Genomic DNA, 18,221 nt, shown 5'->3' on the forward strand with positions numbered 1-18,221 from the left:
ATGATCTGATCGTTTGATACATGTACATAAGTAGTTTTTGTTATGGTTGCGGAAAAACAATTCCAAATCGGACATTTTTGTACCCAACTTTTGAGACCTACAGTAGGTACTTGGCTAGGGTTGGGGAATAGGGGGCGCAATGCATCACTATGGTACCTGGGTAGTAAATCTGGACCTGTCCCAGCCTTACAGAGTTGTTACCCTTTGGTGGATTGCACTGTCGGCTGTGTGGAGTTGCTTCCCTTTTGTGGATGAGCATTGCACTTTTTGGCTGTGTAGAGTTGCGTCCCTTTGGTGGATGATCATTGTACTGTTGGTTGTGTCGCGTTGTGTCCTTACAGTTGCTAGAGCCACTGTCCATGAGTGCCAATCCTACATAAGCCTTTGTCTGGTCCTTGTGCTCATATTCCACAATAGTGGTATATCATTGAAATCTTATTCCACAATAGTGGTATATCATTGAAATCTGATCATATGGGATTTCTTCCGACTGCAAAACGTCTGAAGCAGTCTTAGGTAGTGGTGAAACGATACAGCATATTTACGTCAAGTCGGGTGGAAACTTCTTGACTATAAATATTTCAGAGCAGGTTCCAAAGGAAAAGCCAGCTGCAGACATGTTCATAGTGGCTATTCTTAGTTTTGCAAAATTTGTCTAACAAAAACGCTGGATTGGGGGTCATGAACAACTAGTAAGTGATTTATTTTAGAAAGTGTATTGCTTTGTATCGATACAGAAAGAACAACATGCGTCGTATCATCCCATGAAAACTCACAATGCACAGGGCATCAGTGTATTGTTTCACCCCATGTTAGGCACATCTAGGGCTGGGACAGGTAACTCAGGTACCCGGGTCAGGTGGGTACTGAGTAGGACCCGGGTACCCACAGGACTACCCTGACCCGTGGTTAGTCACATGATATATTGTGTAATGACAAAAATTATCAAGAACTCTATGGTTACACTACAAGTCACTAATTTCTTTCTGACTATGCATCATTCCTTCTGACTTTATATAAGGTAGAATAAAGATAATACGTCAGTCAACTTCAGTGTATGCATGACCAGATCGTTTAACATGTGTATCTAAATACAATTTGCCAGGGCTATGGTAAAAAATGCCCAATCGGACATTTTGTACCTATGTCTCGAGACCTACAGTGGGTACCCGGGTAGGGTCGTGTAATAAGGGCATGGGTACCCGGGTAGTAAATTTGGATTCGTCCCAGCCCTAGGCACATCCCGTCAACTGTCTTGGGATACCTTGTAAAACTGAAATACTATACAAAGGGGCCTTAAACCATGACTCAGGCAAACCACTCCCCACACCACTCGTACATACCATTTCCACAAGTCTTGTCTTCTTCATAACATTAATACTGAATTCATATCCCTTATTTCTTTGCTATCAGTGTGTATTTGCTATACTTTATCTGACATTCAGTTTCAAAATACTGATGTTAAACATTGTATTTGTATTTGTCTCGGTTAATGTTCACAGGAAGAATGATTTCAAATTGCATTAATGATTTAATGTGTTTGTAATAAACATCATGTCTTACACCATACAAATTAAAACTAATCATGTGTCTGGTTTTTTGTTATTTATTTTCCCAAGTATGAAGTAACACAAGGCATACATACCAAAAAATATGAGTACACTTTTCTGTTTGGGAGCAAAAATAAAGAACATCAGTGCTGAAATCCTCTTAGTCTCTCTGAGGAATAGGCCATCAGAGTGTACTGCATTATGTAGTAATATAACAGATGCACGATAAATCACGAAATACCCACCTGTGAGTACAATGGTGAGGTGAGGTGAGATGAAATGGGGTTTAACGTTGCGTCCAAGATTATTGCACTTATATAGCGAAGTGCATGTAGGTGTGTGTGTGGCTGTTTGTACTAGTCGGGACTGATGCTGATTTATAGTGCTAGCTCACTGAGATACCATGCTGCAGTTTAACATGTATACTCCACTCAGACACAGTATACTGACTCTGAGCCGACCAGTCCTTGTTTTAGCCCCTTAATGGCGAGCGCCAGACAGGATAACAAGAAGTACCATCTTTTAATGTCTTTTGGTATGACGCGGCCTGCGATCGAACCCCAGACCTTCCGCTCTCCGGGCGCATGCTCTACCACTAGACCACGGAGGCAGTTGCAAGTAAAATGGACGGACATTGCCAAAGTCACCCTCATGGTTATTCTCCCTGCAGTGTTTTAATGTACGACAACGACCACAAGTTGTTTATTTCTTAATTATCAGCTCATCACAAGGCATTATTGAAATTTGAAACCTCTGATTAACCAATAACAGTATAGTAGGAGCAGAAATAACTTTACCGCACCATGTATTTCACCTTTCCTGATTCTTGGTGAGAATGGATAATCAATACCTCATTAGAGACGAATAATTAAAGGCTCTCATATGATATCTCTATACATTGGTCATGTTTGTCCTGCTAATTCACAGGTATTTCCAAGCAGCAGTCATACATCTGGAATAATGCAGAATGATGTAAAACAAACAAATACCATATACTAGTATATTATAGCTAACAAAAGAGATCTATGATCGGAATTATCCTCGATGGGAAGAAATATAAATGATTATCAATCTGAAAATGATGTCATCGATAATATCTTACAAAAACTGTTGTAATGAAATAGTTTAGATTTAAAAAACCCAGACTTCTTATTGTCAATAATGTTGCTGGAGATGGAAGGAAACTGTTTTTGTTGTATCTTAAATGACAACAAAGTAATCTCTGCATTAATGTGCCACCACTCACCAGTGCAGTGGAATTTGTTTTGCGTATTTGCTCAAAGTTACTTCTAAAATTATCAATTATTGATGGATATTTAGTTAATGATTATGGATCTCTAAGATCTGTATCAAAGGCCAGCCCTATTATATATATATATATATATATCTATATATATATATATATATATCAGTGATACATCTGGAATATTGTGGAATGATATATATAGAATACTAAACGAGCTCCCGTGTAATACCAAATTTATGAAACGAGTGAATAGTTCTGGTATCTGACGAGCTCTAAATACTAAACTATTCACGAGTTTCATAAAATTGGTTTTACACGAGAGCGAGTTTAGTATTTTATTTATTACTTGTCATTTATAATGTTTTTAGAATTATACTGTTGAGTGTAAATAGGCTGACACCTACACGATCCATGGCATAATCCAATTGAGTTTAACAGAATAATACTTCAAACACGTCAAAAGTTGAAACGTATGAATTTAATATCATACAATGGTCCACCTTTAGAATTCAGGCGTTCGTCCCACAAAATTATCGTAGTGCTAAGGCTATCACAACTCACATAATTTAACTGAGACTAACGACTAGAGTATGATCGCCTTGTGGAACAGGGCCTTGCAGTTCAAGTTTACAATGACGTCACAATACCCGATGACGTAATTTGTTGAATTTTGTTGCAAGATCCATCGGCGAGTCAAAGCAATGTGACGTCAGCCTAGCAACAAGGTTGCTGGGGTCATCGAGTGTGCATAAGCTCCTCCCAGTGATCTATCATCTCCACACACAATGTCGTTGAATACGCCAAGGGATGTTGAGAGCTTTCAATATTTGTTCGTGAAACGTGTTCCGAGAGTACATAAGCACGCGTTTTGGTATTACACAATGTGTAATAAAGCTGTATGTTTATTAAACGGGTGATCTCTTCACGGGCAAGTAATAAATTATATATATGTGATGTAAGATATGTATTACAGTGACAGCACTGTGTGCAAGGAAGCTTACCTCCCACACCAATCTGACACGCTGCGACATAATTAACTGGAATAAAAGCAAAGCAATATTAAAACACAACTCACAGTGCAAGGCTTTGAAAATTTGGTATATACAGAAAAATAAGACTTTTTTTTTTCTTATACAGTGTATATCAATTATTGGTGCTTTCAGTGTCTGATTGTGTTATTGCTGCATTGTAAACAGCCCAAGATATTGCAGAATGCTGATAAACTATATCCGAGAATCACCAAGAATTTTAGAAAGGATGACAATTTGCAGATGGTATTATTGACAGGGTTTTGATTTCTGAGATGAAATCCCTACAATAGGTAAAGTATGTTGTTTTTATCTTATTTATAGAAATTAAAAGGCAATCTGACAACTATAGCAATTACTTCCATTACTAAAAATGAAAAATAGAAAAAAAAGATATGATTATAAAAACCAATTAACAATGAACAGTTTGATCTCATGTTTGTGTGTAAGATTTTTATGGCCTTACATCCAGCCAGTAGTTTTAACTGACCATGCTTTTTCTATATCTATGATAATAATAAAAATTCTTATAATGCGCTAATTTCCACACAACAAAGCATGTTCAAAGCGCTGACAACACACACACACACACACACACGAAAATATCAAGTGATGGGGCTGTTCGGAGAGCAATTGGAAGAGCATTCCATTTTTGGGCAGCAGTTACTTGAAAAGTTTTGGCACCAGAGGATTTAAGTTTCCATGTGTGAGTTTGTCACCAGACCGCAAAATCCTAGATGGCTGGTTCACTTGGACAAGTTCCTTGAGTAATTTAGTGCGGTCTTTTTCAACATGATGACTAAATGTGACCACAGATAGGCTATTTTCAAGCAAGTGACATTTGGGGCGAACTTGGGTGGTGTGTTTATCTTCCTGGGCACCGTTCCACAAAGCGATCTTAGCACTACAACTATCGTAAGCCAGTGTTAAAGTATGGGAGTTACAATCACCTTAGCGCTGAGATGGCTTTGGTGGAACGGGGACCTGTAGGCTACTCGGAAAAGCAGCTGCGGCAGAGATTTACACGAGTTGTCGTTCTTGGAAAATACAAAATCAAGAATATTTATTTCGAAATAAGTTTTTGTTGTTATTGACATCTGCTGTTGCGCTGAGAAAAACAGAAGACAACAAAGATTTGTAAAGACAGAAAATAGGTGTTCATACCTATTGAAGTTATTCCCTATATTTTTGGATGGGTATATTTGCAATTTAATAAGATCATAATTCATTAAAACTACAGTGCTACGTTTACAGTTTGAAAATGGCGACGTGTTTGTCGAGCACAGAGGACTAGAAGTTTGTGTTCAGCGGGAAGGTGCATGTCTATAGTGTATATCACAATACAAGTAGTGGCATATGTTTTTGCTCTACGCATGTGTTCATGTAAAATTCCGTGTTGTCGCTGTTGGAATATCGGAACATCAAATGCCTAAAATATCTGATAGGTTTGAATGCGTGGAACAAATGGGTAACAATATGTTCGCCACTAGGCCTATGTGAATAATGTTTTGAACTGTCCAAAAGAGCGTTTGGTAACAATCTAGTTTACAGGGCGCAGCATACTGTACCGCTAATTTGGCTCAGGCTGCAGACAGTGGATCTCGCGTGACTGATGCTGATGGGGTCGTTGTCCATTAGTACATTAATACAAACAAAATGAATGAATGTTACTATTTGTGTCTTTCTTCATGCAAGTTAATACTTTTTTGATAAGAAAAAGGGGGAAAAAATGTAAAAACAGGCCAAACTGAATTTCTACACAGAGTTATGGGAATTGAATTGCCGCGTGGGCAAGAGGCCACCCTACATTGCCCTAACTGTTGTCTGCACAGGTACTTCAGAGATATATCCCAGTTACGGTTTAGTCTACGGAAATGTACCCCAGACAAATTCAAAATACAGAAACGTATCTGGTACCCTAGACGAGACCATATTCCCCAACCCAGGTCCGAAACCAGTTGATGTTGTAGTTCCGGTACGCCTGATAACGGGTGAATGCTGGCATCACGGAATATTGCAGGAATTTAGATAAATGTATGTACGTCACTGTGTATTATCGTTTCCTCTATGATACACTGGAATGCAAGTTTAGAATGTTGAATTTAACCGTGGTTTAGCATGATACAGGAGGGTGAAGAATAGCCCAAACCCGGTTACACGCATGGCGCCCTGCGGCCCTTCGGCAAAATGGACTCCTCCTTTGGGTTTATTTCTGTTTTTTTATTTTGGCTAGGGTACATTTCTGTAGTACCTGTGCTGACAGCGACCCCTTCAGCATTACTGACCCCTTCACGATCCTAATGTTTGGGCACCACTTGCTATTCAAAGAGAGCAGGTGATAACGGCCTCAACCCATACTCAAAACGACCACACAGAAAAATAGAGTCGATTATAGTGTCACAATATAAACAGTGAAATGTTTTCTCATCAGTATCAAAGTTCTTTCACATTTTCACAACAGATTGGTACGCTGGGAACTCTGCTGGAAGAGATTATTTGTATTAGGGGTTTAACACAGTAACACCCACTAACATGTAGATGTAGGCTTGTTATATCTACCAACCAGCAACACATGTGTTAACATTGATAACTATTCTGCATGCAAATCCTTACTAAATTGATTAAAATATTGCCACAAACTATACAAAATGTATATATCATGGATTTAATGGTGCCTTTGTAGAGATATGATATGACCCTAATATGCAATAACGTCAACAATGCAATTAGAGGAGAAAATGGCGACTGCGTAAACAATCAGGTTCTGATCACTTGGTAAACGAGCACTGAATATTTGTGATCGCACCCATCGTAAAGTGTTTGCTGAATAGATTAACTCATTAGCATAGCTTTGCTTCAAGCTGGCACGGTGTGGCATCCTCCACATGGCTCTAATTCAGATCCAACAAAGTGTGTCCGGCAAAGTGCACTACTCCCAAGTAATCCACCCATTAGGGCTGATACGATACACCAACTGTGCGATTCAATACATACATGTATCACAATACTTGCACCTGCTCTTATCTGTGGTGCGTAAGTCATCTTTTTCATTGACAAGATGGCAAAATACCTGGCGCACTAACAATTTACTGTTGGCAGTGTTAAGTATGGCACAGTGGATGAAAATATGTACGTTTTCACTACTTATTTTCACTTGTAATTAGTGTTTGGTGTAACATTTATTAAAGAATACATTTAAGGTAAGAATCGATACTTTTTACTTAGTGTGCGATTGTGATCGAGAAGTAAAAAATCATGATCGACCGATGCATCAGTGTATCGTTACACCACTAAGGCAAAGTTGCCTGTCTGTGGGTGACGAGTAATTGATTGTCTATACTTTCTTCGCTCTCTTGTAACCCGATTACAATTTGATGTTTTGTCCTATTTGTGTTTTTACAATTTTCAGTATTGACCTGTTTGGTCCTTGTAACCCACTCACTATCTGAGGATTATGTTGTTTGATGGTTAGGGTTCATTTTCCTTTTATGAGCTCGAGTCTTCCCCAACCTGCTGTTTTGAGTTCCTTGAAGTATGAACCTCCATGGAGTGAGGGCCTAAATATGTCAGAGTTTCTGGGATATACAAAGATAATTGAATTATTATTGATCACAGGCATGCACAGGCATGCACAGGCATGCAGTGTCAGTCTTCACTTTTTCAATTTGTGCAAAAACCTTGAGTTCAAGACCATTGTGCGAAAATGATCTAAAACAATGGTTTGTTTTTTATTCATGCTAGAGAATTCCCTGCTGTTTCCATAGGAATCTGGAAGTAGTCCATTTGTGTTTTTGATTTCAGTCTTGTGAAAAACGTATGAACGTCAAAATATGTCATTTATACGTATATATCAACATCAGTTAACAGAACTTCACATTATTAAAGTATATTATGTTGCGCATTTGAATAGATTGTCGGATGTTGGGACAGAGCCATTTGTCATGAAGTCCATAGTAAGTTGCTGCATCAACAGAGAATCATCACATGAATGAACTTAACCGTGGCTGTGACAGGAACTGTGCAATGAACTCAACCGTGGCTGTGACAGGAACTGTACATGCTCTTAGGGACTAGCTGGAAAGATGCCTTCCCGTGACTTCCACCCATCTCAATTTCAAAGACTGCCTCAGAGTTGAACTTGGCTGCATTGACTGAATATTTGAATCAGGTCATTCCAACTTTCTGCAAATTCAAGTACAAAGAAGCAACAAATCTGAAGGTCTGCGTCATGGTGTTTTTGAACAAGACCAGCACATAGAATGGACAGTCACTGATTGAGATGAAAAGTCCATCTTATTGTGTGTACTCTATAAAAACAGCACCTCATTACTAACCAATCCAAGGGGGCACGGGTGGCCCAGTCGTCTAAGGCGCCGCGATTCGCTGTGCAGAGTTGCGTCCCTTGGGCACGCCAGAAACCTATGATTGTGGGTTCGAATCCCGGTTCGCCCCAATTATGTTTCTAGGTTTATCAGCACCATTCCCGTGCTCATGGGTTTCACCGAAGTGGTAAACGTCTGAAACCTGCATCATTTGGGGCTTTCCTCCCACATTAAGCTGACTCGCAGTGATATAACTGAAATACTGTTAAAAGCGGCGTTAAACCCAACTCACTCACTCACTCACTAACCAATCCACCGATATGGTTAGGACGCCTTTCCAAGGATAGCTGGTACTCATTATAGAAGTCAGGCTTCTATGTACTTTGACCTGTGTATCTGTGACCACAATGAGCTGTTCTTGTATCACACTGTCACTATCAGCTCTGCAGTCAACTCTTCCATGATGATCACTGAATGTGATGTATTTGGAAAGTCTTCGCTTTTCAGTTTTGATTCAATTGCCATGGTAGAAATATAGTTTAGTTGGATAACATCAACGTCAACATGGTAAAATCTCTTACTTCTTTTTCAGTCTGCATGGAATGAAGACCTCTTCTTTCATTAATGCCAGAATGCATGTTCATCGTCTAGTACACCTGTTATGGTCACACCTGTCTGATTATATACAACTGAGAACAATGTCTTCATGTTCTTTTGATGTACAAAGCATCACTGTCTGTCACTTTAGATATGTTTGATCCCTGGGTATGTACTTCGACTTGTTGTTTCATCTCGTTTCACCAAGCTCTGTAGCTAGCTTCTTATGCGACCATCAGCAAGCTGACTGAAGGCCTTCAACCATAATTTCTTTCTTTTTCTGTAAAGGAACCTAAATCTCTGTTTTAACAGCACAGTGGGCTATCAGCACTCCTTTGGATCATTAGAATGGAAGTTTGTATGGAACAAGCTACAGCTCCATCAGTTAATGATCAATGAGACTTCCATGTCTTCAGATCTTTAGTGATTTCTTACAAGGTCATCTCACTCAAGCTATTCATGGATGGCATGAGCATCTTCATCAAGATGGTTGTCAACACACCTTGACCTTGATGATGCAGGGGTGAGAATCTTCTGCGGATCCACAAATATATGGACCACACTCCCTGATCATGGTTTCAGCACTGGCAACAGATGGAGAACAGTGTGGTGCATGTCTGACAGTGCCACAGGCAACAGAAGGGGAACAGTGTGGTGTATGTCTGACAGTGCCACAGGCAACAGAAGGGGAACAGTGTGGTGTATTTCTGACAGTGCCACAGGCAACAGAAGGGGAACAGTGTAGTGCATGTCTGACAGTGCCACAGGCAACAGAAGGGGAACAGTGTGGTGTATGTCTGACAGTGCCACAGGCAACAGAAGGGGAACAGTGTGGTGTATTTCTGACAGTGCCACTGGCAACAGATGGGGAACAGTGTGGTGTATTTCTGACAGTGCCACTGGCAACAGAAGGGGAACAGTGTGGTGTATGTCTGACAGTGCCACAGGCAACAGAAGGGGAACATTGTGGTGTATGTCTGACAGTGCCACAGGCAACAGAAGGGGAACAGTGTGGTGTATGTCTGACAGTGCCACTGGCAACAGAAGGGGAACAGTGCGGTGTATGTCTGACAGTGCCACAGGCAACAGAAGGGGAACATTGTGGTGTATGTCTGACAGTGCTACTGGCAACAGAAGGGGAACAGTGTGGTGTATTTCTGACAGTGCCACTGGCAACAGAAGGGGAACAGTGTGGTGTATGTCTGACACCCACTGGCAACAGAAGGGGAACAGTGTGGTGTATGTCTGACAGTGCCACTGGGAACAGAAGGGGAACAGTGTGGTGTATATGTCTGACACCCACTGGCAACAGAAGGGGAACAGTGTGGTTGCACCAGAAGGGGAATGGTGTGTCTGACAGTGCCGAAGTGTTCATGTTTCTGTCTCTGTGATCAGATATCTTCTGCCATCTTGATGTTATCCTTGCCATCAACTTGTGAAGAAACTAGCATTTCTTTAATGGGTAAAGAGGAAGTAGCATGGTCCCATTTTTAAATTTTTTTTTTTTATTGTAACAGACCAAAAAGAACACATTAGAATACCAAAATTCATTTTTTGAGTATTGTTGATTGGTGTTGTTTTTGTTTGCAGTAAGGTCAATGTCAGATGCTACATCCACATCCTTCCGGACATCCCTGACCAGGGGACATGTCCTTATTATTGGCAGAGTTGACCTTTTTCACAGATGGTTCCTCTTCTATCGCAATACTTTGGGTATTCGTGCTCCACGATGAATTTTCCTACAACATAATGTCCTTGTACTACTGGCCTCATGGCCACACATACGAAATAAATCCGTCTGTCTGTCTGTCTGTCTGTCTGTCTGGCTGTCTCTCTGTCTGGAATACTCTGGGCTCTGTACTATCAGCAGAATTACAACATTTCAGCTGATCAGTCTGAGTGTTGGCAGGCTTAGACAGATATGATCTGCATGCCTGCTGGAGCAAGGTCCCCAAGCCAATAGAAGACTTCCAAAAGTTACAAGGTCCCAAAACCAAGGATTTTCAATATTTATAAGGTCCCCAAACCAAGAATTTCCGATAGTGATAAGGTCCTCAAACCAAGAATTTCCAATAGTGATAAGGTCCCAAAACCAAGGATTTTCAATAGTGTTAAGGTTCCCCAAACCAAGGATTTTCAATATTTATAAGGTCCCAAAACCAAGGATTTCGACTAGTGATAAGGTCCCAAAACCAAGGATTTCCAATAGTGTTAAGGTTCCCAAAACCAAGAATTAGTGATAAGGTGCCCTTTTCTATTGACCACATACGGTAGCTATATCTTCAGTGCATGGACAACATTCATAGTCTCTCGTGGACAGATCTGATGCCGGATCAGGGAGTTAGATAACCAACTATAGGAATGATAGCTTCCTGTCAACTCTGAATATGGCTTGGACTAGTCCAGTGGTTGAATGTTTTCTTCTGCACAGAAATTCGATTCTTCATCTTCACTGTAGGAATTATGCCAGTTCTTATGCTTTCACATTGCATAATAAATGAAAGCGGTGAGAAATGCACCTCAGTCAATACAGTGGCACTGATGCTCTTATAACCACTGTCACCATTGACCTGAAGTCGCTTTCAGTTTGAATGAAATGCTGTTTTCCTCAATCACTCTCACTCACTCAATGGGCAGTATTGTAGGAAACTCGCCTCATATTCAATGAAGTTTACAATTTACTTAATCATCCGTCCAACACGTCCAATCAGCAACTGACAACACTGAAGTGCTAAGGCATATATGTCATTCCATCAGCATCCTCGTTCAGGCGTGTCTTGTTCATTTTGAGTTCGAGTCACAGTGGGATAATCCCACGTTGTGACTCAGAAACACAACCATGACTTCAGCTTTGCTGTGATGTGTCATTTCAAATGTGATCTCATAGTCCTTGAAACACAATAGAATAGGATGGTACTTTACTTGAGGCTTTTAATGACCATACCCTTTTTTTTCTTTTTTTGGTTAGGATTTTCTTTTCAGAAACTAATTTTATTCTTCAGGCTTTGTATGAGGACCTTTTTTTTCTTTAGTGTTGTGATGTAATCCTTGCACACTCATTTTTCAGGTTGAGTCTGCCAGCAATATGTTGAAACCAGGAAGCGTGAATGCAGTGTGCAAACATTGGCTTAGCGGCAACTGCCTGCAAGGGGATCGGTGTGTATTTCTTCATGGTAAGGATGGTGCTCTCTTTCTCTCTCTACACAGGTGGCGCCATGTTGGTCTTACTCCTAGGTGCGTTCCTTTTGGTGCCTTTACAAATCCAAGGTTCACAGGATTGGTTTGGTTGGTTTGTTCTTTTACGCCGCACTCAGCAATATTCCAGCTATATGATGGCAGTCTGTAAATAATCGAGTCTGGACCAGACAATCCAGTAATTGACATCATGAGCATCGATCCACGCAATTGGGATCGATGACATGCATCAACCAAGTCAGCGAGCCTGACCAACCGATCCTGTTAGTCACCTCTTACGACAAGCATGTCGCCTTTTACGGCAAGCATGGGTTGCTGAAGACCTATTCTACCCCGGATCTTCACGGGTCAGGTTCACAGGAATTATGTTCCTTTGTCCGCACTTACTTGCCTTGGACTAAGGCATGAATGTCTTTACTTGTCTTTCTGGGATTTCCTCCCATACTAAGCTAAGCCTTGCTATAACTGAAATATTGTTCAAAGTGGCATTTTGTTCAAACTTTCTCCCCCCACAGGTATTCCTCACAGGTATTCCTCACAGGTATTCCTCTCAGGTATTCCTCCTAGGTATTCCTCACAGGTATTGGCGAAATGCTTCAGGATCCTGACTGAGTGTCTGTCAGCTATTATGTACTTATTTTTTTATTTTAATTCTAGTGATATATTTTATTTTTTTTCAATCAATGTTTTCCATGAATCAACATTTCAGGAGCAGACACTGACAGTCAAGTGAGCATTGCACCATCTCGAAGGAATCCATCTGTACAGTCTGGTTCAAACTCTTCTCTTCTGGGTAACATCTTTTACCTTTCATTGCAGATATGTGTGCATGAATGTGTGATTATCTTTTTTGTGAGGTACTCGTGTGTTAGTTCGTTTATTTCTCATAAGTATGTTTTTTATTTTTGTCTTTGAGAGATTTTTCAGCATTTTGCTTTTTTGATGAAGCTGCAGCACTTAAGAACAATATCAGCACATGCATGTCAGCGTTTTGGTAGCATTCACAAATAAACTATATATATGTTCCGCACAGTATTTTGCAGAGCTACATAACATGTAGAAGTATTGACTGATCGCTAGTTTTTTTGAGTGGTAATGTAGCCTTGAGGTTGGAGTGCTTGCTCTTCATTTTGATGGCACAGGTTTGTTTTCCAGATGGGTACAATGTGTAAAGCCAATTCTTGTGTCCCTTTGGCTAACATATTGCTAAAAGTGGCATCACCTACTCACTTCACCTTGTTTGTGATGAGTAGTGTTTCATACAAATAAGTGATAAAGTAACCTTATTGAACAAGACAAAACTGCTATCCTAACATAAAGTGCCTTCTCACCAATCAGTCACAGACAAATTCTGTGGTAAAAATATCCAAATTCTGTCGTAAAAATATCCAAATTCCGTGGTAAAAATATCCAAATTCTGCTGTACAATTACCAAAATTCTGTGGCCAAAATTTATAAATTCTGCAGTAAATTCAGCATTGAAAACATAACCATTTTCCCCTCAAAACTTAATTTTCTCATATATTGTTTCTGAAAAATTATTACTCTTGCATTTAGACATTTGGTTTAACATGTCCACTTTATGTAGTGCAAAATTTGATAGAAAAGCTTAAAAATAACGAAAATTAGTGTATTAATTTGAAAAGGCAAATTCTGCGATATTTCTGCAATTCTGCAGATTTTCTGCAAACTTTTCCATGATCACGGAATAGCAGAATTCGTCTGGGACTGATCATAGCATTATGCATGGACATTTCCATTCTAGGCACTATTGGAGTGTTTATAGGTGTGATATTGGTCTTTCAGGCTCCCCAGCTGTTATGAATTATGGACAAGGAACAGTTGCTATGCCCTATCCAATGTTACCTATGGGGAACATGGGAGGCCAAGGTCTTGTTCAGCAAGCGCCCACTAATTTGGCTGACCAAAGACTTTTGAGACTGCAGCTTGCTGCACAACAGATAACGGGGCTACAACCACAGATGCCGAGTGTTCAACGCCGGATGCCAAGGCGTCAACAGCAAGTTCCTGGTCTTCATCAGATGGCCGGTCTTCAACAGCAGATGGCGGGTCTTCAACAGCAGATGCCAGGTCTTCAACAGCAGATGCCAGGTCTTCAACAGCAAATGCCAGGTCTTCCACAGCAGATGCCAGGTCTTCCACAGCAAATTCCAGGTCTTCAACAGCAGATGCCAGGTCTTCAACAGCAGATGCCAGGTCTTCAACAGCAGATGATGATTAACCCTGTTGGAATGAACATGTTTGGACAAAGTCAGCCAATCTATGCTGCTAATCCTATGATGTCTTTGACTGAATGTCAAGGGCTAGACCCTGATAGCATGAAATTTATGGGCACTAGGCCTAAGAGAAAGTCTAGGTTCCATGATAGCTCAGAAGTGTTGCTTCCTACAGGGGATCTGGTGTCATCAAAACCTGTTCCACTGATGGGTATGAACATGCCCATGACTTCATCAATGATGTTCGTACCACCAGACAACCTTGTGTTGCAGACACCTCTTGGTCAAATGGGAAGGGCAGAAAGTTCTTCATTACAGATGATGACCAAATCCATGGTTCGTGATCCAAGTGATGGTACTATGGATGATGGCCCACAGAGGAAGAAGTCAAGATTCCAAAATCCTGAGTTTTCCAGGATGGGAAATGAAAGATTAGAGTTTGCAGGATCCAATGTGGAATATATCAATAATGATCCAGGACCAGATGACGATTATGTAGAAGACTTTGTTGATGAGATAATGTCAGGGATTGGTCCAAGAATAATTCAACCTGAAGATTCAAGGAAGAATAAGGGGATTTCATTCAAGACTTTGTTTGCTCCAATGCGACAAAGGCTGGAGAAAAACCACAAGTCAGGTAAACTGGGAGGTAGGATCGTGACAGGCCAATCTGATGACATGCGGTCCAAAGAAGACTCCTGGGCATATCTGAGGAACCAAACTGACGATTACCGTAAGGGAGATTCTTTCAGGAAAGACGTCGATAAATTTTCATCGCTGGATCCTACCTATCACAGGAAGGATAATTTTATTCATGGGCAAAGGGAAGACCAAGAAGTCAGTCGGAGGGAGAATTATTCTGGATATGACACACATGGACATGCCTACGGACGTGACAATCCACAAAGTGACAGATTTGATGACCAAGAATACAGAGGAAATGCAGATGATGCAAGTTTCTCGAGAATCTCCGGAAGAGATTATCAGTCAAGATACAGTGTTGAAACTGCCAGGGACACGTATGTTCCAGAATACACTGGTCAACATTCTGCTGCATTCAAAGAGAATATTAGCGGCGTAAAAGAGTCTTGGCCAAGGCCACAGAATATTGAGGATCCAAAGCCAAATTCCGATTTAGAACTGGGAGTCAGACCACCAAGAGAAGTCAGGTTAGGGATTGCAATGCCAGAGTTCATTGAAAAGTTTATGAAAACCGCAGGTAGGTATGCAATAGGGGTGCAGCGAGTGACGGCAACTTACAACTTGCCTGGCAACTGTGTGGGTCTTCTGCCACCCAAATTGAACACAGAAACTTGGGAGATCCTGACAAAGAAAGCTCAAAACAGAGATGAGATCTTGCAAGACCTTCAGAGATGGTTTGCTGGAGGAATTATTCCTCTGGTCAAACTTGCTGATCTTTTTGGCAGCAACTTGCAGATTGTTGAGGATGTTTGTCGTTATGCAAGCGATGCTCTAAATGTGTTCACTTTTGTCTGTTTCCTCCTTTCAATGAAAAGAAGGATCCTCATGAGAAATTCCCTTCATAAGAGGTATGGGATCTTGTGTAGAAGACATCAGGCCATTTCCAGCTTCCTTTTTGGTGACAACCTCTCCAAGGACCTGGATCATATCAAAGCTGGAAGTTTTCACATCCCCAGGTCAGAGAAGGATATCAAAGACACAAATAATATTGATCCAGAATGTGCTGATTTTAAGCCAGCTTTCTTTGCATCTCTTGCTATGCCTGGCAATGATGTTGATGTCAATGTTGCCAACATGATCAACATGGCATGTTCCAGCGACGGTAACCTAGTAGATTTGAGGGAAAAATACCAAATTCCTTCAAATTGCAGTGTACTAATCCCTCCAAAGCTGAATCCTGAGGTTTGGAATCTTGTCTCCCGATCTGGTTTGGATCTGGACTACAGACTTCAAGATGTGCATATGTCTATTGCCGAGTCAATGGTTCCTCTGCTGATTATGTTACAATCAGTCCAGAACAGGACATATGATGAGACTAATACTCTGACTCTCCTCACACACTCTCTTTCCCTTCTAGGAAACTCCATGTATCAGATCAACAGGGTCCGGATGGAGTCCATCAAGAAGAGCCTTCCGTCTCAGGTCCACAGCTACTGCAGCTTCCACTGGACAGGTGCCGAGATGGTTATGGTGGATGATAGCTGATGTGGACTGTTCCAGTCATTACAACTTTACATTTGCTGTTGCAGCTGAGGATGAGTGGAGTCATTGACAGGGAGTTCTGTTGTCATTTGGCACAAGACACAAGTTCTTGTCTTCATCTTCTCTGAGATGACTGCAAATAGCATTTGATGTTACCATGCCTACTCGGTCATTTCGTTCGGCAATCATCCTCATCGTTTTTTTTTGTTATTATCCTTCATGTTCTTCAGGAAGGTGATGCTCCTTGTAAGTTTCTTGCTCATCCCCGTGGGTGCCTACTGCCTAGCAACCAATGCTGGTTGTAGGGATGTAGGATCTGGTGGTCAGGCTGGAGGACTTGTTGATAGCATGTCATACCCTGACAATGTGGACAATGTGTTACAATGTCAATCACTGGATTATTTACAGACTCCTGTCATTTAGATGGAATATATCTGAACGAGGTGTTGAGCAACAAATAAACTGACTTCTTGTGTCAAGATTACGAAAATGTGGTTTAATAGTATACCTGGTTGATTAAAGATTTGTAATATGGTGGACATGGTGATGGATTGTGTTGAAAGTGCCAAAATACTACTATACTACTGGAAAGCAGTTGTGAATATAGTTAATCTATCATGACAGATTAATTATAGACATATGAAAATGAGTTCTTGAACTTCTTTGAGTAGTATATGTCTGAAAATGAATTATTATGAATTTTTGAAGATATGGACCATGTGGTCCCTCAAGATACCCCTTCATTAAACTGAGGGACGCCCACACTGGGGATTAAACATGATCAGAATTATTTTTTTTGAGTTTCAGTTTGAAATTATTTTTTTCTTAAACTAATTTCTTTTGAAGAAATTACAATGGTCATTGGGGCCATGTTAACTCCAGTGTTGAAAAATCTTTGCAGAGAGAATGTGAAGGTTTGAGTTGATCTAGATATGTGCTCCTAAATCATCTCAACATGATCATTATGCGCAGCTACTTCCAGCATATAAATTGTAAAATGTGTAGGTGCTATTGTTTGCAGGAGTGATTTCTTGACATTCTTGTTGGTTTGTGAGTTATCATTGTAGAATACATCTTGGAAGCCTGATCTATAACATTGCTCATATGGTCCTGGGAAATACAACAAAAAATAGCTTGAACAGATGTGTCTATGTCTTCTTTGTTACTGCCGGGGTCAAGGGTGACCCAGTCTAAGGTGCTGCATTCCGCTGTGCAGAGTTGTGTCCCTTGGGCTCACCAGAATCCTATGATCAGGATTCAAACCCCAATTTGCCCAGATTATGATTCTTGCTTCATCAGCAACATACCTTCTCTGGAAACCGTCCCTGGGTTAGTCTAAAAGTTATCCTTTTTTTACACATTTTTTAGGCTTCTCTGCTGCAGATATACTACTACTTTGTTGAAGTAGTGTTTGTCAGTATTATAGAACAGGCTTGTTGATGCTTCTGAGGAGGGAACAGAATACACCAGGCATCGTCCTGCGAGAAGTGTTCATGTGTAGATCACAACTTTGTGAATTGTTTTGACATCTGTGAGAATACGTACGCATAATGTAAACTATAAAGTTTCCAGATGTTTAAACAAAATGTAATAAACTTCATCCCTTAATCATCAAATTGTTTTCTTTTTAATTATATTTTATTTGAATATGGAGTGTTATAAATATGTGTCAACATGGCAAATACTTGTAGTTTTCATATATCCTGGAGGTGGTGGGGTAGCCTCGTGGTTAAAAGCATTTGCTCATCACACCGAAGATCTGGGTTCGAATCCCGCATGGGTAAAAAGTGTGAAGCCCATTTCTGGTGTCCCCTTCCGTGATATTACTAAAAGTGGCGTAAAACCATACTCATTCACTCCTA

At 40.5% G+C, this 18,221-nt stretch overlaps 1 protein-coding gene across 1 annotated transcript; it reads left to right on the forward strand.

Annotated features, from left to right (window-relative positions):
• Nucleotides 1-5,075: 5,075 nt before the first annotated feature.
• On the forward strand, nucleotides 5,076-17,950 carry LOC139480164 (uncharacterized). Its single transcript, XM_071263197.1, has 4 exons — nucleotides 5,076-5,139; nucleotides 11,811-11,916; nucleotides 12,648-12,731; nucleotides 13,745-17,950. The coding sequence occupies exons 2-4, from the start codon at nucleotides 11,829-11,831 to the stop codon at nucleotides 16,360-16,362; spliced, it is 2,790 nt and encodes a 929-aa protein (XP_071119298.1). The 5' UTR covers nucleotides 5,076-5,139; nucleotides 11,811-11,828; the 3' UTR covers nucleotides 16,363-17,950.
• Nucleotides 17,951-18,221: the final 271 nt, after the last annotated feature.

Source organism: Haliotis cracherodii, unplaced genomic scaffold (assembly GCF_022045235.1).
Source record: "Haliotis cracherodii isolate W230 unplaced genomic scaffold, xgHalCrac1.p SCAF_4, whole genome shotgun sequence".
NCBI classification, from domain to species: domain Eukaryota; kingdom Metazoa; phylum Mollusca; class Gastropoda; order Lepetellida; family Haliotidae; genus Haliotis; species Haliotis cracherodii.